We start from the raw sequence: 20,291 nt of genomic DNA on the forward strand, positions 1-20,291 counted from the left end.
CACACACTACTCCTTTCCCCTGCCGAGTGAGTCACGCCTATCTCGAAAGGGAAATGGCTTAATGGTGTAATAATAGTAATAATAATAATAATAATAATAATAATAATAATAATAATAATAATAATAATAACAGATCTATTTTGGACGATTTTATAAATCATTTTAAGGCCATGTGATGAGCGGGTCACGTGATCAGATTCCTACCTTACCAACACTTTTTTTATTTATTTCATTTTCACACGAAGTGCCACATCAAGTTGAAAATTTGGGATAATAAATAAGCAGCACTAAGAAAGGTGTGTTCTGGTCCTAAATTTTAATAATTATGAAAAAAGCACCAAAAAAAATTATTTACGAAAAAAAACTTTTTTTCGTAATTATTAAAATGTAGGACCAGACCCACCTTTCTCAGTGTTTCTTATTTATTATCCAAAAATTTCCACCCGATGTGGCGCTTCGTGTGAAAATAAGTTAGGAAATAAAAATTGTTCGTTTTTCCGGACAAAAACCTTTATATTTTTGGTCGGGCCTCTTTTCTTTCATCATACATTTTTTCCAGGAGGGGAGGGTCGGATGAGAGGAGGGAAGGGTGGAGGAGAGGACGGACAGGGGCGAGCGGTTGGATTGAAGAGAAGTGATTAGTGGAGTGACAAGGGGAAGAGAAGTGATAGGAAAACTGAGCAGGGGATGTAGAGGAGGAAAAGGATGAGGAGTTACGAGTGTAGGGGGAGTAAGAGGAGCGAATTATAAGATATGATCGGCTAGGGTTTAGGGTGGGGACATGAGGGTAAAGGAGAGGAGGCACAGGGATTGGTGGGGTTGGAAGAAAAGGGAAGGGGTTGGAGAAAACGGGTGGTGATAAGAGGATTAAAAACGGGAAGGCAAGTAATGAGACGGAGTGAGCAGGTAGAATAGGAAAATTATGGGAGGGTAAGTATGAGTGTGGTTCAGGATGAGAGGGGCAGTGAGATGAGAGCTTTTAAGATAGGATCGGCTATGGGGAAGGGGTGAGTGGGGGAGTTGGGATAAGGGGAGGTGATAAAAGGAGTTATAAGAGGAGTGACATGGGAAAGACAAGTAATGAGACGGGGGAGTGGATATGGAGGAAGAGGGAAATTAGGAGAGAGGAATGATGAGTGAGGGTTGTGTGGAAAAGGGGCGTGAGGGGGGGTGTTAAGATAGAATCGGCTAAGGGAAGAAAGTTACAGGGAGAAAGAGAGAGATTTTTACTACTTAACTGTCCTAATAGACTATAAAACACTTTTTTGCATGCGCGTGGCGATAACTTTGACTATTTTTTTTTGTGGCATCGCTTATAAAAAGTGTTAATAGTGACACGTGTTCGAAGTCTGGATATTTGGAAAGTTGCCAAATTGTACATGAAACTCGAGCCCTTTAAATAGAAAAATAACGGTTAAAAAAATAAAAATAAATTGAAGAAAAAGAAGCAATGAGGATGGAATGCGAAATGAAATATATGGAGATTGGGAGATAGAAGCTCGTAATTGGATGCAGATTGTATGGTGAATAGTGCAGTTGATTTAAGCGCGGTTAGTTACAATGTAGAGGCTGATAAAAGATCGTGTATGGAAAGTGGAGCCTGTAACTCTGAAGTCTTTAGAATTTAAATCTGGAAAAAAAGAAAATATATATCGACTTGAAAATCTCGCGAGCGCAACAACATCGACTGTTAGTTAGAAGGAGGAAGAATCAGCGAATGCAGAGGTACAGGCTGGCAGAGGCAGAGGCAGGCAGGTAGGGTCGGAAGAGAAGAGACAACTTCAAAGCCGTGCGAAAGGTGTGGCGCGCGGTATGGGATCTTCGTGCCAGGCGAGCAGGCGAGGCAGTGTATGTGAGCTCGGTTCTCAGGAACCTGAGACCCCCGAGTGCAACTCTGAGCTGTACAGTGTACACTGTACAGTGTACATAATGCAAGCAGGAGTGCGACAGACACATTGCATGGCACCAAGAAGAGGAACGTTGGGAACGAGACGAGCTGGTTCGCTCGGGCATTACACTCGAGATCCTTTCTCTATTTTTCCTTGTCCATCTCGCGGGCGCGCCCTCTTTCCCTCTGACCCTCTTCTTCTCTCGCCCTCCTTCTTCCACTCTCTTCCTCCTTCTTCCACCCTCTTCCTCCCTCTTCCTCTTTCTTCCTCCCTCTTCATCTCTCTTCCTCCCCCGCATGAATCGCAAACATCCAACAGATTGACACTATATGACTATTATAAAGAGATTAGAGATCCTCCCGAAGAAAGGGTGCGACGAGAAACTTTAAGTGCTCTCTTTCTTTGATCCCATCAGTTACACTCATTCCCTTTGAGTCCTTCGACGACTGTTTCTAATACACCTTTTTCCATGCTTAAGTGCAGGGTAGCCGCTAAACTTGTTTTCAAAATCCCCTGATTTTTCCCTGAACCATTTTTCATTCTTCTTGCACATTCTAATATTAAAATAAAAGAATTTTAAGCTTGTAAGATTTTAAACAGAGAATCGTCTATAAACGGAATAAAACAATTTAACATTTTTAAATTTATTTACTTATTTCAACAAAAAAAAAGATAACTTTTCTATTATAAAAGGTGAAGTTTAAATATAAAAAAAACTAGTTTGAAACTAAAAAGTTGCATTTTTCACAACAACAAAAAATAATATTTGAACTAAATGGTTCTATTTTCAAAATAATTAGTTGCGTTTTCAATGAAATATGCAATTAAATTTTCTTAGGATCCAGTTAAAACTTAAAAAAGAGGAATTTTCAATAAAAAGATGAATACCCAACAAAAAATATAATAATTGATATTTCAAAGAAAAATTTTTTTTTCTCAATATAGTTACATTTTTTACCAATGATTGAAGTTTGAAGAGAATAATTAATTTTTCAATTAAATAGATGAATTTTCTACAAACCGGTAGAATTTTTAACTTGCAATAATTAATTTTCAAATAAAATAGTCAATCTGCGACCAAAGAATAAAGTTTTATCAAAGTAGTTCAGCTTTTAGTCAAAAAAATAAATTTTCAATCAAAAAGGTGAATTTTCTACAAACCGGTAAAATTTTCAACTCGCAATTATTACCAAAAAGATAAATTTTCTACAAAACCGTTGAATTTCCAACTTGCAAGTATTAATTTTCTATATCAACAAAAAAACAGGAACTTTCAATAAAAAGTTAATTTTCAAACAAGTAGTTACATTTTTAAACAAGAAAGAGAAAGTTTCGACCATAAATATTATTTTTCTATAAGAAAGAATTTTTTAACAAAAAATGGAAACCTTAAATTTTCAGTTAAAGAAATTAATTTAAAAAAATAAACAGAATTTTCAACAAAATAGTTCAATTATCAAACAATGACATAATCCTTTAAACCAACAAAAATTGGCAACCAAGTTGTTTAACTTTTATCGAAGTAATTGCATTCTCACATTTAAAAAATCAATTAAAAGCTATTCAAATATTTATATTTTTACTAATAAAAAAACTAGATTTTAATTTTAAAAAACAAACCAATTTTCAACCAGAAATGAATTTCTTACCAAAGAAGATGAGTTATCAACTAATAACGTAATAGTAGATATTTTACCCTAAAAAAGATGTGTTTTTTCAATAAAAAATAGTTTCATTCAACCAAACCTTCATTTTTACCAAAATAATATATTTTTCAACAAAAACAGAGGAATTGAAAAAAAGTTGAATTTTCATTTAAACATGATGACTTTAAAATAAAATTTATGAATTTGCAACTAAAAATATAATTGTAAGAAGGAAACAACTGGAAAAAAAGAAATAAAAATAGAACTAAATATCAATTAATTCCAAAATAAAAAAATACATGTTCATATTTTTTGGGAACCTCACTCACCGGGCGGAGGTGAGGGGGGGGGGCTTAAATTTGTTTAATCCAATGAATTTTCAAAATTTAAGAAATTTCCATGAGATTAAAATCAATTTTAAAATCCTCTTTAACGTCCAATAATCAAGTTAATGTGCAGAATTCCCAAAAATAAAACCGAGAATCCAAAGACAAAATTTTGACAACTCTCCATCAAATGCTCCTATTGCAATTTGAAAAAAGTTAAAATTTTTCCTAAAAAATAGAAGAAAAAAATTCATTTTTTGTACAAAAAAAAGAAAAATAGGGGGAAAAAATGCTTTTTTAGATCACCCTAATGTTTATACGTCAAAAATAGATTTATCTAATATACATACCAGAAACTTCGAAAGACTTAGACCAGTTCATCGGAAGCTGTGCAATATCTGAAACAAAAATATACAAAAATTAAAAATCATCTTGCAAACTCCTATAATTTTTTTTTTTTTGATATTCTTCATTTATAAAACAGTATAATCATTCTCAGGCTACAAATCATTTCACAAAAGTATAAGCATAAGTTGGATCTCGAATGGTATATCTAAAACAACCTATCTATTTCATCATTTTCTGAACGACCCCATTCCCAAGGATCAAGGATGCTATTTACTGTGTAAAGGAACGCCGACACAGTTTTGAATCAGAAGCGAAAAGTGATGCTCTTGATGTACCTGATTCACTTGATTCCTTATTCTGTGGTGGGACGAATTGCGAACGTGTAAGTTCGTGCATGTAATTGTCCCACTGACTTCTGGAAGCCAACCTTGCGGTTATCTTGCCCAAGGAATGCTAAAGAGATCTACCATCGTGTTCGTTCGTTCGTCACCCGAGACTCCTTTACTTGAAGAGTCTATCTCTTTGGCGACTGGTGAGCAGCCAGGTATACCACAAGAAGACATTTAAACACAAAAAGACAATAACCTAAGTACTCACTCCACATGTGCGAGATCTGAACATCTCAGCTTGGGAATGTACTCCACACACAATCACACATCCGCCTGCACTCTCACAGAAAGAAAGAAAGAAAGAAAGAAAGATGCACCTCTATAATACGCGTGTCCACTTAATGGAGTAAGCCTATATTTTATCTCGACGAGTAACGACCTACAGACAGGGACATAAACTCACTTGATACACATTAATATTTAATAAATATTAATCCCCTATGAATATTTATACCCGCAATATCCCACTATTTATCGCCCTCTTAAAACCCAGCCATAATTAGAGAATTGAAACGATAAATTTGTCGAGTGAAAAACTGCTCTTTTATTTATGACACTCTTTAATTGCAAACCACGCGAGAATCAGACGTTTGCTTGCTGTCATTTATTTTATTTCAAGAATTCATTCAATAAGTCACATATCCAAAACTGATGACAAGATTTTCTGATGCTGATCGCTAAAGGACAATTGTTAATGATATTTTCAACCGATATATGAAACTGGTTATATAAAACCTTCCTTAGACATTCTGATTAAGAATATAAATAAGCTGAGTCAAGAATTCGAAGAGATTGTTACCCCCGCATTTTACTAGTCTCTCAGCCCACGATCTTAACAAGCTTGGTTGGGCCGATAATAACACAGCAAATCTGAACACGTCTCTAAATTATCAGCAAATTATTGTGCCATCGATGTTAACGACTGGCGGGATGCTGCCGCTAGAAAAAAGCATCTCGCTCGAAATCTGCATATATGCATAAATATGCATGTGTTTCTCATGCAGTCGTATAAATGTAACAGATATACAAGTGACAAGGTTCCATGTCGGGCTGCATGATAACCCGATGATTCGTATCGAGGACAGCTTTTCATAGAGCATCTGAAGAAGTTTTGAATAACCAATAACAATTTGCATACTGATTAGCATTCTTGTAACATTGTATGCCACACACTTTATAACAATTTATCACTTTTTCAACTAGCATACCGGGTTTATCACAAAAAATTTAGATGATCGATCACCAAGTTTGAAAATAAACCAATAAATAGTTTCAAAAACGAAGGGTAAATTGTTAAGGAAGGCTGCAAAAGATAATCATCATTTAGTCGCTGTGTTTCTTCAATTCCAATTCTATCTCCGTGAATCCCTGCTCAAATTATTTATAGTTCCACTTTCTTCCCCATAGATATTGTGCCATATATATCTCAACATCATTCATAATTCCTCTTCTTTTTCTATGGATCCTTGTTCAAACTATAAAAATCATTCATAAACTCCATTTCTTTCTCCATGGACCTTTGTTCCAACTATAAAAGTGATTTATAATTTCCACTTCTTTCTCTGTGAGTTCGTGTCCCAAAAATATAAATATCATTGTTAATATCGCCACTTTTTAAACCGATTTCTTCCTTTATGGATCCTTCTTCCAACTCTAAAAATCATCAAGGTTGCTACAAAATTCCAATTTCGAAGTTTCCTTAACTCCCTGACTAATTTTTCATTTTCTTCGACCGTTTTAAAATTTTATTTTAGGTATAAAAGCAACCTTACACCTGGAAAATGCTAAGGACTGTACTTAAACTACGTAACGGATTATAGGCCTTCTCTAATCCACCCCCCCATGTAAAAAACCTTAACAAAATATAACCCCCCCCCCATAATGTACGTAATTTTTAGTTCCCAGAAGTTTTTTGCTAGTTATTGCTAGTGGAATTAGGCAGGGTGTCCGAGAACTTAATTTTCAAAATTCCCTGATTTTTCCTTAACTAAATTTGTCATTTTCCTTGAACATTAATATTCAAATACCAGAATTTATAAATCTTTTGATATATTCAACATAGAATCCTTTAGAAACAGAAGAAAACAGTATTTTAGGTAAAAATTAAAAAAATTATTTTCTAATATAAAAGGTGACTTTTTAACCAAATACTTTAATTTTCAACAAAATAATTAAATTTCGAACATAATAGTGGAATTTTCAATCTAAAAGGATAAATTCCAAACAAAAAAAAAGCGTCATAGTTTATATTTAAATTCAAAAAGATTAAATTTATACAAAAAAGAAAAGAATTTTATAACCAAAAAGACGAATTTTTAACAAATAAAGATTTTTCACCTGAGAAAGAAATGAGAGTTTATCTAAATGGTTACAAAATTAACTTTAGACCAAAACAACGTAACTAAGCCTTTACCAAGTAGTTAAATTATAAATTTAAAAAAATTATTTTTTAATAAAATAATTCAACTTTTAACTAAAGAGACAAATTTTCAACTAAAAATATAAATCTTAAAGAAAAAAAATTATTTAAAAAAAGAAGTGATTTAACGAAATCTTTCCGAAAAATAATTTTTGACACAAAAGTTTCATTTTCGTAAAAAATTATATTTGTACTAAAACAGATGAATTTTTTAATCAAGAAGATACATTTTTAACAACAAAAATAGTTGGATTTTCTGTTAAAAGAGATTTCAGTTGATATTTCACAATCTAAAACTGAATTTGTAAACGGGAAATAAGTTTCTACGAAAAAAATTGATTTTTAGTCCAAAAGGACGAATTTTCAGTTAAAGAAGATAACTTTTCAACAAAATTGTAGAATTCTCTACCAAATAGTTGCCTTTTCATCCAAAAAGATAAAATTTCACTGAAAAAACCATGATTTTTATTTTAAAATGTTAAAAAAATTGTTGAATTTTCACCCGTAAAAGATTCTAGTTCACTTTTCCAGATTAAAATATGAATTTTTTAACACATAATAAGTTTCTATGAAAAAAAAATTAATTTTCAATCTAAAAAGGCCATTTTTTTAACCAAAACGGATGCATTTTTAACAAAATAGTTTAATTCTCTACCAAATAGTGGCATTTTTAACCAAGAAGGGTGAAATTTGTACTAAAACAGTTTAATTTTTAATAAAAAACGACACATTTTTTTAAGTTGAACTTTCATCCAACAAAGATTTCAGGCTTCAGTAAATTTCATACGAAATAGTTCAATTTGTGATAAAAAAAATTAAGATTTTGAACAGAATAGTTTAATTTTCAACCGAATTATCAGTTGCATTTTTATTTAAGAAAGATGAAATTTTTTCTATAACAAATAAATTTGTTAAAAACTTGAAAAATAATTGAATTTTTATCAAAAGAAGATTCCAGCTTACTTTCCAACACCAAAATAAGAATTGTAAAACAATAAGTTAGTTTTCTGCTAAATAGTAACATTTCTAACCAAAAAGCATGATTTTTTAGCAACAATGTTAAATTTTCAACCAGACAGTTGCATTTTTGTCCAAAGACAAATGTCCAAAAAAAAAGGTTAAATTTTAATTAAAAAAGATTTCAACTGACTTTTCAACGCCAAAATACTAATTTTAAACAAGTGTAAATAGTCGAGGAAATTCTTGAATTTTCAAAGAAAAAAGAAAACAGCTGCATTTTTATCAAACAAAGATGCAACATTTATACCTCAAAATAAGATTTTTTAAATCAAAAAGACAAATTTTCAGACAAAAATAGTTTTCATCCAAAAAAGATTTCAGTTGACTTATCAGCAACAAAATATAAATATAAACAAAAGGTTAATGGTCTACGAAAAGACCTGAATTTTTAACCTAAAAAGAAGAATTTTTAACAAAACAGTTAAATTTCCAACCAAAAAGGATGTTTTGTTTTTGAGAAAATTGTTAAATTTTTAACCAAATAATAAAATTTATAACTAAATAGATAATCTACAGGAGAAAGTTTTTGGGTATCTTAGTCTCTTCTATAAAGACATTTTTGATTTGAAAATACAGAACTGATATCCTTTTAAATCAATAAATTTGTTAAGTAAATCACTCAGGAAATATCTGACATTGGTCGGAAAATTAGTTCAAAATTCTCGATTTAAAGGTATTTAGGGGATTTTTTAAATTGAAAGCATGAAAGGGAATCGATGTTCAACAAGGATACTTTTCCGGATATTGTTAGGAATACTATTCTTTGATGTCTCTTTTTATGCATAGAGCTGGGCACGCTTCTGATGATGAATTGAACAAATGACCCAATATTCGAAAAACCAATAGCTAATTAGGCACCTATCAATTGGTTATATGCAAGGGCAGAGTGTTTTGGATTCGTGGGTGGTACCTTGTTGGGAAATTGTGCATCAAAGATAAATCAGACATCTGCCGACAGTTATTACGCATTGATGATGATGATGAGGCGCCGAGAGGAGGAAATCGTCAGGCCATATGGCGTTCGGACGAAACTGAACCTTAGCAAGCCCATGAAACTGGACGAAGAGCCCGACAGGATCTGCCAAGGTCATTTTTTGCAAGCTCACTCCGAGAACCTTTAAATTTAAAACTATATCCTCCACCCAGTTGAGTCTTGAGTCTTTAGTGTGGAGCTCAGGATTGCTAAACTGGTTTCGTTAAAGGGCATTATCATTTTAAAAAAAGGTTTATGGAATGTTTGCTCGATATAAATTACATTAGCGCAAAAACCTTTTAATTTTAAGACTGAATTTAGCGAGGTAGAAGATATCCTAAAGAAAGGGCTTTGAAAAAATGTCCTTTCATTGATTAAAGTCTTCGGAAATACTTAAAAATAATTAAAAGGCAAATATTTACAAGAGAGATAGCTATGTTATCATTAGAGTAAATGAGAGTGATATATCATTCGGCTTTATGATCTCGTAAAGAACTCAAGGAGCGACAAGGGACTTTGATGCTAAGATTGCAAATAATAGAAGAAAGAAAAATCTTTCAGAAGATAAGAAATGGTTTGGTAAGCCATAGAGAAGACAAAGAAATTAAGCTAATAGTTTTGCAAACCAGAAAATTAATTACATGATTTGTAATGTAGGTCGACAGTTAAAAACATTAAGATGTTGCACAGTAGATCCAATGCTATTATTCTCTTATGTGATTCTTTTTTCTTGACAATGCAAAACAGATGTCGAGAAACGAAAACACTTGCCGCAGTAATTGCTCTAATTGTAGGTAACTGTACTAACCAAGTGTAACCGTGACAATGACCAAGTACCGAAGTGCCGACCCGCATTTTGCGCACTTTAAAGTCAAAGAACCCGTATACTGTCGCTCATTATCTTTGACGTTTTGCATTTGCATGAAAGTCTCAACTGTGCCAAGAACGATTAGGCTTTCAAATTTTTTGCGAATGTCATCTTTGCAGGTGTATATCTTGCTTGAAAAAGACTCGATGCCAAAAAATTGAGACGAAAATAAAACAAAAATTGATATTGAAATAGACTATTACCTGCAGAAATTGTGCAATAGCTACAGAAACACCTTTTGATCTTCAAATCTGACTAATGAAAGTTTTTCGCATAAACTTGACTTGTTCCAACTCCAAAAATTAATCATAATCCCACTTCTTTCTTCATACTAAAACCGCACTTCTTTAGCACTACTTCGGTGTTTTCTACATTCTACCCGGGACAAAGTTCAGAGAAATATCAAAAATATGATTTCATAAGTGTTCTTTTGTGATAAAAAGGTTGACATTTCCGGAAACGGACACAAAGATTACTCGGCAGAAAATAGATGATTGGACATTTTTCTTATAGGCAATTGATGCTTGTTTGACGAAATGATTGCGAGGTAACGGAGGTAACATTGGTAGTCGACATACAAGGATGAAGGTGCATAAAACGCCGGAAGTTATCGACTGAACTTCTTTCCACTTTCTCGATTAGATCGGTAATTTGGGTTCGCGGTCTGTCGGCCGACAATGAACCGCAGCATCATCCGGCGCTCTTTGTGTAACCTCCCTTCTTTTTATCTTTTATTACATCTCTTCCCCTTCATTATTTTTTCTGACCTACGTGTCAGAGTCGCGTAGGTTCCCAAGAGTGTTTGGTCGACGATAAAGTATCGATCGTCCTTTTGCTCTCCCATGAAAGGTGGGCCCCGACTTCCGGTTCTGGTTCCTGACGAATTTGCCCGCAAGAAGACCTTCGCCAACATCATCGCACGGATCCCTATTTACAGAAAAAAATCCCCTCAAAAAAAAATGGCAGTCGTCAGAAATGATAGAGTAGAAGATGATTTACAGAAACCTATTTCCTTTGAATCATTGTTTTATATTAGTTCCATATTTTAATGAGGAAGCAAATTGAGGTACTTATTGCTGGGTTTGGAGAACAAAGAAAAGCCGACAAGTCTACTGCAGAGTTGCTTTTCTATGACTCAATAAATAGAAGTAAAGGTGTAATGGTGAAAGCGGAAACGTCTGTTTTAACCCGAAGATAGCAAATATCCACAGCTATTAAGGTCGATGATAAGATGCAGGCATACAATTGTACAAATGTACACTTTACCTCAAATGTGTAACATTGCTTGGTCTGGGCAGTTGGACATGCAACAAGCGAGTACAGAGACTTAGTATGAAATTGAAGAATCTAGGTGTGCCCTGCAGAAAGGAAGCGCGCTATTAGCCGCATCTTGTCTCGCTGCAACGATCTCCGTCGCTTCGTTTAATTATCCGCCTTTTTTCATTCTGCTACCCCTTTCGCTTTTTCCTTTACCAATCGCCGGCTAAACAGCTTATAGACCGATTTATAACCTTCCTTCTGTTCAAGATACCCCACACAAAGGATACCGTTTTTCTCATTAAAATTAGCTTCTTTCTTTGTCCATATTTTGGAAAATTGTAATGTTTCAACACAGAAAACCATTGCTGTGAACTGTTTTGCATCTCGTTTTGAACAATGCGAGGAAAAATGAGTGTTTTCGTTATGTTTTCCATTTTTTAGTGTCTCATTTTCATTACAATTCAAAATGACACCGAATTCGGCGTACTTTGAGGATTGGCTTTGAGGATTGGTGTGACTGGCTTATTAAGATTGGTCTTTGTTGGGTGAAATAGACTCCCGTAACTAGATATCTCGGTCGTGTCCAAGAGCACTTATTTCTCGTCAATAAACTCGCTTTCGATGGGAATTCCTTTACCGATTTTCCTTTCTAGCCGACTCGTCCGTCACGCCTTCTCATGTGAAAATTGAACGCTCCCGTTTCCTTGATGCAATACTCACACATTCGTAGCGGCTATTATTTGTAGTATCAATGCTATAATCGGCATGGGGAAAGTTAATGCGCAAAAACTTTCATGGCGAGGATTAAAGATAAAAAATTGTTTCTACAACCATTAGACATTATTTGCAGGTCTCGTATAGTCTCTTTCAATTTGTTGAATTCTCAAACAAATGATAGAATATTCAAAGCAAAAAAGTTTTTAACAAAAACCTTTGTATTTTCAATCAAGTAGTGTAAGTTTCAAATCAAAACAACGAATGACCCACAAAACAGTTACATTTTCACTAAAGAAGATAAATTTTTATTTTTGTTAATAGAATAGTGGAAATTTCAACCAAATAATTAAATTTTCGAACACAAAATAATAAACTTTAGCCATGAAACACTTGTATTTTCAACCAAATCATTGAATTTTCATGCCAAAAAGACGAATTTTTTCAAAGATATGAATTTTCAACTCAAAAAGTTATTTTTCATAGAAGAAAGATCTAACTTTTCTACCAAAAAAACATCAATGTTAAATCCAAAAAGACGGATGTTCACCAAATCCCGGTTAATGCGAAAAAATCATGCTTTTCTGGATTTATTTCAAAATTGTTGGTTGTATTGAAAACATGTTTGCATAGAAGTTGTACATCTCTTCACGGAGAGAAATTACAAGAGATTAATTCACGAAACTACTCCTTGATTTTATTCACGCGTGACGCAAGAACTAAAATCTCGGAACCCTTGCTCCTCGATCAACGGCCGTTGCTTTAAAAGCACGGGTACCGAGAACTTAGTTCTTGCACCAAAGCGTGAATAAAATAAAAAAGTTCCTTGAATTAATCTCTTGGAATTTCTCTCCGTGTACGAAATAAATATTTATTATTCTATTAATTTTTTCATTGAAACAATAATTCTCGAGAAAAAATGAATTGAATAGAGTAACAAACATTTTTTCGACATTTTTTAAAATCAGGGGGATTTCAAAATTTGTCTTGCTAGAAGACAACATGAAAAATATAAATCACCATTTTCGACCCTCAAAAACCCTAATTAGATAGTTTTTGTTTGTTATCTAAAGTTTCACAAAAATTAATTCAATAAGTAAGCAAATTAGAACTCTTGTCTTATTATTATAGGACGAATTTTGAATTTTTTTGTGTGCATTTTGTTACCTATTTTTGTATTTCATCGCAATTTTAATACTTTATAAACATTTTTTACACTATAACCTGGTGTGAAGGGCTTTTCAATAATGATTGAATTCTAGAAAATGCTCACTAACATTATTATAACCATTTTTAAAATTTTGGTATTGTAATCATATTAATATTTATCAGTTAAAAAATCACTTCATATCAAATCACAAATTGAAAATTTGGAGATAATATTACACGTAAGAAGTTTATAAAAAATAATTCAGAATTTCTCGAATTTTGAATCTTTATAGGTTCCTGAAATGTGACTCAAAATGTCCAAGCCTCTTTGTTATTGCTCACTGAAACTTGACACAGAGCCGTTTGGATATTTTTAGTTATACCTCGGGAACCCATAAAGATCTTTCAAGTTTTATTGTCTTAAATTAAAGAGAGGACTTCAAAGATTACGTCTTATGAATTTTAAATTTTTTCCATAAGTTTCCTAAGTCACAGCACGAGTTGAAGGTAATGATCGCCGACTGAAACTTGACACCGAGACGCTTGGACATTATTAGTTATATCTCGGGAACCTATACAGATTTTCGAAGTTTTATTGGTTCAAATTAAAGGCAGGACTTCAACTATTACGTTCTATAAATTCAAGTTTTTTTTCTCCAAAAGTTTCCGAAATGTCAGCACGAGTTAAAGTTAATGATCGCCGACTAAAACTTGGGTGACTTGAGTCAGAGACGCTTGGACATTTTTAGTCATATCTAAATTTAAGTTTTTTCCGCCATAAGTTTCCGAAGTGTCAGTACGAGTTGAAGTTAATAATAGCCGACTGGATCTTGAGGCAGAAACATTTTGACATTTTTAGTTATATCTCGGGAACCTGTAAACATTTTTAAAGTTTTATTGGCTTAAATTAAAGACATGACTTCAAAGATTACGTCCTCTAAATTTCAGTTTTTTCCTATAAGTTTCCCAAGTCACAGCTCGAGTTGAAGTTAATGATCGCTGACTGGAACTTGTCGCAGAGACGCTTGAACATTTTTAGTCATATCTCGGGAACCCATACAGATTTTTAAAGTTTTATTGGCTTAAATTAAAGATGAGAATTCAAAGACTATATTGTACCAATTCAGGGAATTTTTCTTTGTGATTAAAAAAAAACCAGTAAACTTTGCAAACTTCCCTGACTTTTTCAGGTTTTCCAAAACTTTTTGAAAATTCCACGACTTTTCCAGGACTTTCAGTTCTTGTAGCAACCCTGGGAAGTTTGTTAAGGGAACTTTTCTGGTTGGAAGGCTCAATTATCGCTCGGTGGTAAAACCATTTAAGACCGCAGGCGAATTAGAATTTGTGCAGCGCAGTGCTTTGTAATGCCAGACGTACGCGTAAAGCGTAAACGAAGCGTACGATCGGCCAGTCTTTTTCTAAATATAATCACCTCGTTTCCGGTTTAACTCGTGAGAGAAGATATGAAAGAAAAAAGAAATCTGGGAGCGAAAGAAAGAGTGCATATATAGGTATTATTCGCGTGTGGTTGTGACTCGTAAAAAGTGAGTAGGGTTCGCAAAAGAAAGATCCGATTTCAAACGTTTACCGAAAAAATGAGAGACTAAACATTGCCACCAGGATTGGTTTACTTACAAAGGACCTCAAGGTTAAAAATCTCTTCCCTTGCCAGCTTACCTTTTCAGAAATCTTTTGTTTCTCAAACTTCATTTCTTGACTGAGCAAAATATTTCTTTACAAGTTTAGAAGCATGAATAAATAATTACCCTCAATTTAGTGATGAATAAAAACCACTTCCGGGACTCACTCTCACTGAAATGGGAATGCGGAGCTGATGGATGCAATTAAGAATTCGTCGTTTTTTGGATTAAATTAATATTTTCCCACGAAAGTTTAATCAGCAGGATCTATAAAAAGTGTTTGAAAGGTGCATGGCATGCGCCCGCAGGACATGTTCGACTGAGAATAAATCGTCCCATTCCCATTCCCATTCGCTTTCCTTTCCTCATTAATGCCGTGCAACTTGCAAGTGCAATTACTTGCGATGTTACTAACGAGTCCTGAAATAAGTGCAATTGGTTAAAGGCTTTAGCAGAATATCTTCGATAATATCTGCGGATTAGTGCATAACTTCGAACTGGAGAAACGAGAATAAAGAAAATATTTCCAAACCGGCTTCTGATATTTTCCTGCGAACGCAGTAAATTCGAGCTGATCAATTTAATCCCGAAATTCGATCAAAATAAAGGGTTCGGATAGACTCGAATGCTTGAAAAAAAGTACATAAAAAGTCGCATCAAATTTTTAAAGATGATGTAAGACGACAGTACGAGACAATGAATAATAATAATAATTCGGTGGCTCAGTTGGTTAGACACTCGGACTTCACCTCAGAGGTCCGGGGTTCGATCCCTGAGCCGGTACCTCTGGAAATTTTTCAATGTACCTTTACCGAGGTTCTGGTGGTTCGGAACCCACCTTAAGTTGTAGGTCCCCCCATCGTGTACTTAACTGCAACCCAGTTCGTCAATGATGAGGTAAAACCAGGCTTGGTCCAATATGTCTGGGCAGACTGCTCTCATCAGATCACTTGATAGCATTATAAAAATGCGTTCGTGAGTGATGATATATACCGGGACAGCCCCGTGCAAAAATGATCAAATAAAAATCCATCTCTAACCAAAAATGCCTTCGACATGTTGGGCAGTATAAGCCTGTTACAACATTTCAACACTGAAATGTTTTTTAATATAATAAATAATATAATAAAGTAATAATAATATAATAAAAAATAAAATTTAAATACAAATTAGATATATAACGTAGAGAATTCTTATTGATTTAAAAATCTTCTTTAAATAATTGAATTTTCAACCCACTGAAATAAATTTGCAGCCATTTGGACAAATTTTTAATCAGATAGATTAAACTTCAACCAAAGACAGTTGCATTTTCAACACAATAGTTGAATTTTCAAGCTAAAAAGACGAATTTTTTAGAAGACAGAAGAATTTTGAACCAGAAAGGCTGAACTTTTCAACAAAAAAGTTTAGTTTCAATCAAGAAAGACTACTTTTCTACCAAAAAGATGAATTCTCAACAAAAATATAATACTTGATATTTCAACAAAAAAGGATTTTCGTTTTATATAAAAAAAAGTTTAATTTAACCAAAGAAGACGAACTTTTTACAAAATACATGATTTTTCAAACAAATAGTTGGATTTTCAGTCACAAAAATTAATTTGAAAAAAAAAGAATTTCCAACGCAATATTTAAATTGTTCACTAAAAACAAAAACGATAAATTAAAAAAAAAGTTATATTATTAACCAAAGAGATAAATTTTCAACTAAAATGAAGAATATTAAAGAAAATTAATTTTAAACAAAGTGAGTTAAGCATTCAATCAATTATTTAAATTTTCCAATAAAAAAAAACAATTTTTTAAGAAATAGTTCAATTTTCAACCAAAAAAATGAATATACGAACAAAAGAATGATTTATAGTCTTTTAAGTTGGAAAATTAATATTTTTATGATAGAAATTTAATCTTTTTTGTTAAAAATATATAACTTTCTGTTTCTTAATTAATCTATTTTAATTGAGTATGCAACAATTTTGCTGAAAAATTATCTTTTTGTTTGAATGTAATTGCTATATCTATACTTAAAAGTTGAACTCGTTTATTAAAAATTCATGTTTTTGATCAAAAATTTTAGCTGAAAAATTTTATTATTGTTTAAAAACTCTTTTGTAAAACTAAAAATTTCACTTTTGGTTGCAAATTGATCTTCTTCACTTCAAAATTTAACTATTTGTTTGAGAATTCATCTTTCTGGTTCAAAATTTAATTACTTTGTTGAACTCCTTCGTTAAAAATTCATTTTTTAATTAACAATTCATCATTTTATTACAAAACTAATTCCTTTGTTTGGAAATCTAAATATTTGGTTGAAAATTATATATATATATATATATATTTAAAAAAATTTTTTTACTGAAAATTTAACTAGTCTAGTTTAAGATTCTTCATTTTAGTTAAATAATAATCTTTTCGTGTGGAAATTTAGATATTTTGTCAAAAAATGGTTTTTATATTGTTAAAAATCAATGCTTTTACGTGAAAGTATAATTATTCCATTTCTGGTTACAAATTGATGTTTTTTTTTTAGTTGAAAATTGAACAATTTGGTTGAAAAATTGATCTTGTTTAGTTCATCATTGAAAATTCAACTTTTAATAAATTGCGTAGAAAATGCACCATTACCTAAAATATCTTCTGTTGATCCTTTCAAGCTACAGAGATATCTAGTTCAAACTAGGAAAATTGTAATTTTTCTCTTACCCTGAAATACCAAATTTTCGAAAAAACTTCTTGTTTTGGAAATATTCTGATATTATTATATGACATTGATGAAATTATGTGAAAATTAATATTTAATATACATGAAAATTAGGATGAGTGAATCAAAATTTGGTTGAATGAAACAAATGGTTGATTTAACAAAATACTGGATTGCCACAACCAATTTTTTTGTTCAATCAATCAAATACACCATCTTTCAAAAGATTTAGTTAAAAGAACCACAAACCTTCGTTAGGTCAATCAAACATTTTGTTGTCCATAAAAGAACCATATCCTATGGTTGAACCAACAAAGATTTTGTTGATTCAACCAAATTTTTTTTCAAAGTGATTAACCGTGAATTTAAAAAAAAACGATGGTGATTTAATAAGCTGTAGATATTAATTTAGAAAAACGGATGGACTGCAGTTAAAGTGAAATATAGGACTACTAAAGCCGATCCAGTTTTGTAAAAGATTTAACATCTTAATATTTCTCACTCTAATACAGAGAGAGCGAGGGAGTGAGGGAGAGTGTGTGAGAGAAAGAGAGAGAGAAAGTCGTAGATGCCTAGAAGAATATTAATTTATCACAAGCACGCACCGAGCAGGTGAGACTTAAACAAGTTATACTGTAAGCCTTTAAGCGGATGTTGCGAAGCAAATCGAGGTGGCAAATTTATTTCAAGCTCAACACAAAGACTTTCACAGGATTATTAGAATTAATTTACTTTTGAGATATGTCTTTCAGCATGGGATGAAATTAAGGGATGAAATTACATATTTCAATAAGAGCCTCCCAAATATTTGCCTCTTCTTGTGGAAATAAGAGAAAGGTCAGGTTGGCTAGTCTTGTTTGGTTGAATTTGACTTTTTTTAAATCAAAATTAAATTATTTTTTGATTTAAATATCAAAAGGTTACATTTATTGTTGAAAATGTAACTATTTTCTTGAAGATTCGTTTCTCTAACTAATAATTGAACTAATCCACTTTTAATCTTTTTTAAATGAGAATTCAGCTGTTTGGTTAAAAATTTAATTATTTTGTTGAAAAATCCTACTGGTTGAAATCTCAAAAGGTTAAATTTTTTGAGAAATCATCATTTACGGTTGAAAATTTAAATGTTTTGTCGAAAGAAAAATTTTAACTGAAAATTTAACTACTCCACTTTTAGTAAAAAATGTACATTTTTTAGTTGAAAATTCAACTATTGGGTTACTTTAATTATTTTGTTAAAAAATCCTATTTTTGGTTATAAATTCAACTGTTTTGATGAAAACTCATTTCTTTTGATCGAAATTATGTATTTTATGGTTTAAATACAAATTTTTAGTTCATAATTTATTTAAATTTATTCAAAATTCGTTTTCTTTGTGTTCATTTTAATTGATTTTGATTCAAAATAAAAATATTTTTAAATTGATTGAACTATTTTATTGAAAATTCGTTATTTCAGCTGAAAATTTAAATATTCAATTTTTAGTTTGAACGTTTTTTAGTAGAAAATTCAACTGTTTGATTAAAAATTCAATTATTTTTTGAAAAAATCTTATTTCTGGTTTGAAAACTAAACTTTTTTCTTGAAAATTGGTTACTTTCGGTCGAAATGATATTTTTCTTGGTTGAAATACAAATTTTTTGTTGGCAAATAATCTACTTTGGTTAAGGATTCAACTATTTTATGCAAAATATGTTTTGTATTAGTTGAATTTAACTATTTTTGATTAAAAAGAAAAATATTTTATTGAGAATTCCTTCGGAAATTCGATTTTTTTAATTAAAATTGAACTCATCCATTTTTAGATTAAAAGTTATCCTTTTTAGTAAAAAATGCAGCTGGTTTGTTAAAAATTTAATTATTTTGTTGAAAAATCCTACTTGGTTGAAATCTCAAAAGGTTAAATTTTTGTTGAGAAATCATAATTTACGGTTGAAAATTTAACTACTTCACTTATAGTAGAAAATTTACATTTTTTAGTTTAAAATTCAACTATTTGGTTACTTTAATTATTTTGTTAAAAAATCCTATTTTTTGTCAAAAAATTCAACTTTTTTTATGAAAACTCATTTCTTTTGATCGAAATTATGTATTTTCTGGTTTAAATACAAATTTTTGGTTCATAATTAATATACTTTGTTGACGATTTAACTATTTTATTCAAAATTCGTTTTTTTCTTCTTGATTTTAACTGATTTTGATTCAAAATAAAAATATTATTTAATTCAAATACCAAACAATTACATTTTGTTCAGAATTCATCATTTTTGGTTGATTTAACTATTTTGTTGAAAATTCGTTTTTTTTTAACTGAAAATTTAAATATTTTATTCTTAGTTTGAAAGTTTTTTTTTAGTAGAAAATTCAACTCTTTGGTTAAAAATTTCATTATTTTGTTGAAAAATCATATTTTCGGTTTGGTAATTAAAATTTATTGTTGAAAATTCGTCTCTTTTCACAAGTATTTCGTTGTTAATTAATCTATTTTGATTGAGGATTCAAAAATTTGATTAGAAATTTGTTTTAGTTGAAATTAACATTGAGCCACATAGTTCAAAAATATTTTTTCTGTTGAAAATTCATTTTCTTTAATTTCTACTTTTTTTAACATTAATTTTTGCAACTTAAAATTGAAATTCGAATTTATTTCCATTTAAAGATTTATCTTTTTAGTGGAAAACTGATCTCTTTCGTTAGAATTCTAACTATTTTGTTGAAAATTGATGTCTTTTAATTGGAAATTCAAGTGCTTGGGTAAAAGTAGATCTACTTTGTTAAACTTTTATTATTTTGGTTCAAAGTTTATCACTTTGGTTGATAATTTAACTATTTTATTAAAAATTCGTTTCGATTTAAAATTAATTATATTAAACTGGAAATTTAGCTTTTCCCTTTTTTGTTGAAAATTGATATTTTTTAGAAGAAAATTTATTATTGTGTTAGAA

General features: G+C 31.4%; 1 protein-coding gene across 1 annotated transcript in view; it reads right to left on the reverse strand.

Annotated features, from left to right (window-relative positions):
- The window catches only part of LOC117169241, a 139,152-nt gene that overhangs the window by 61,438 nt on the left and 57,423 nt on the right, over positions 1-20,291 (reverse strand). Inside the window, exon 2 of the mRNA XM_033355511.1 lies at positions 4,212-4,259. Coding sequence (XP_033211402.1) covers positions 4,212-4,259 — 48 coding nt within the window. The remainder of the gene's footprint in view (positions 1-4,211; positions 4,260-20,291) is intronic.

This window comes from Belonocnema kinseyi, chromosome 3, assembly GCF_010883055.1.
Source record: "Belonocnema kinseyi isolate 2016_QV_RU_SX_M_011 chromosome 3, B_treatae_v1, whole genome shotgun sequence".
Lineage (NCBI taxonomy): Eukaryota > Metazoa > Arthropoda > Insecta > Hymenoptera > Cynipidae > Belonocnema > Belonocnema kinseyi.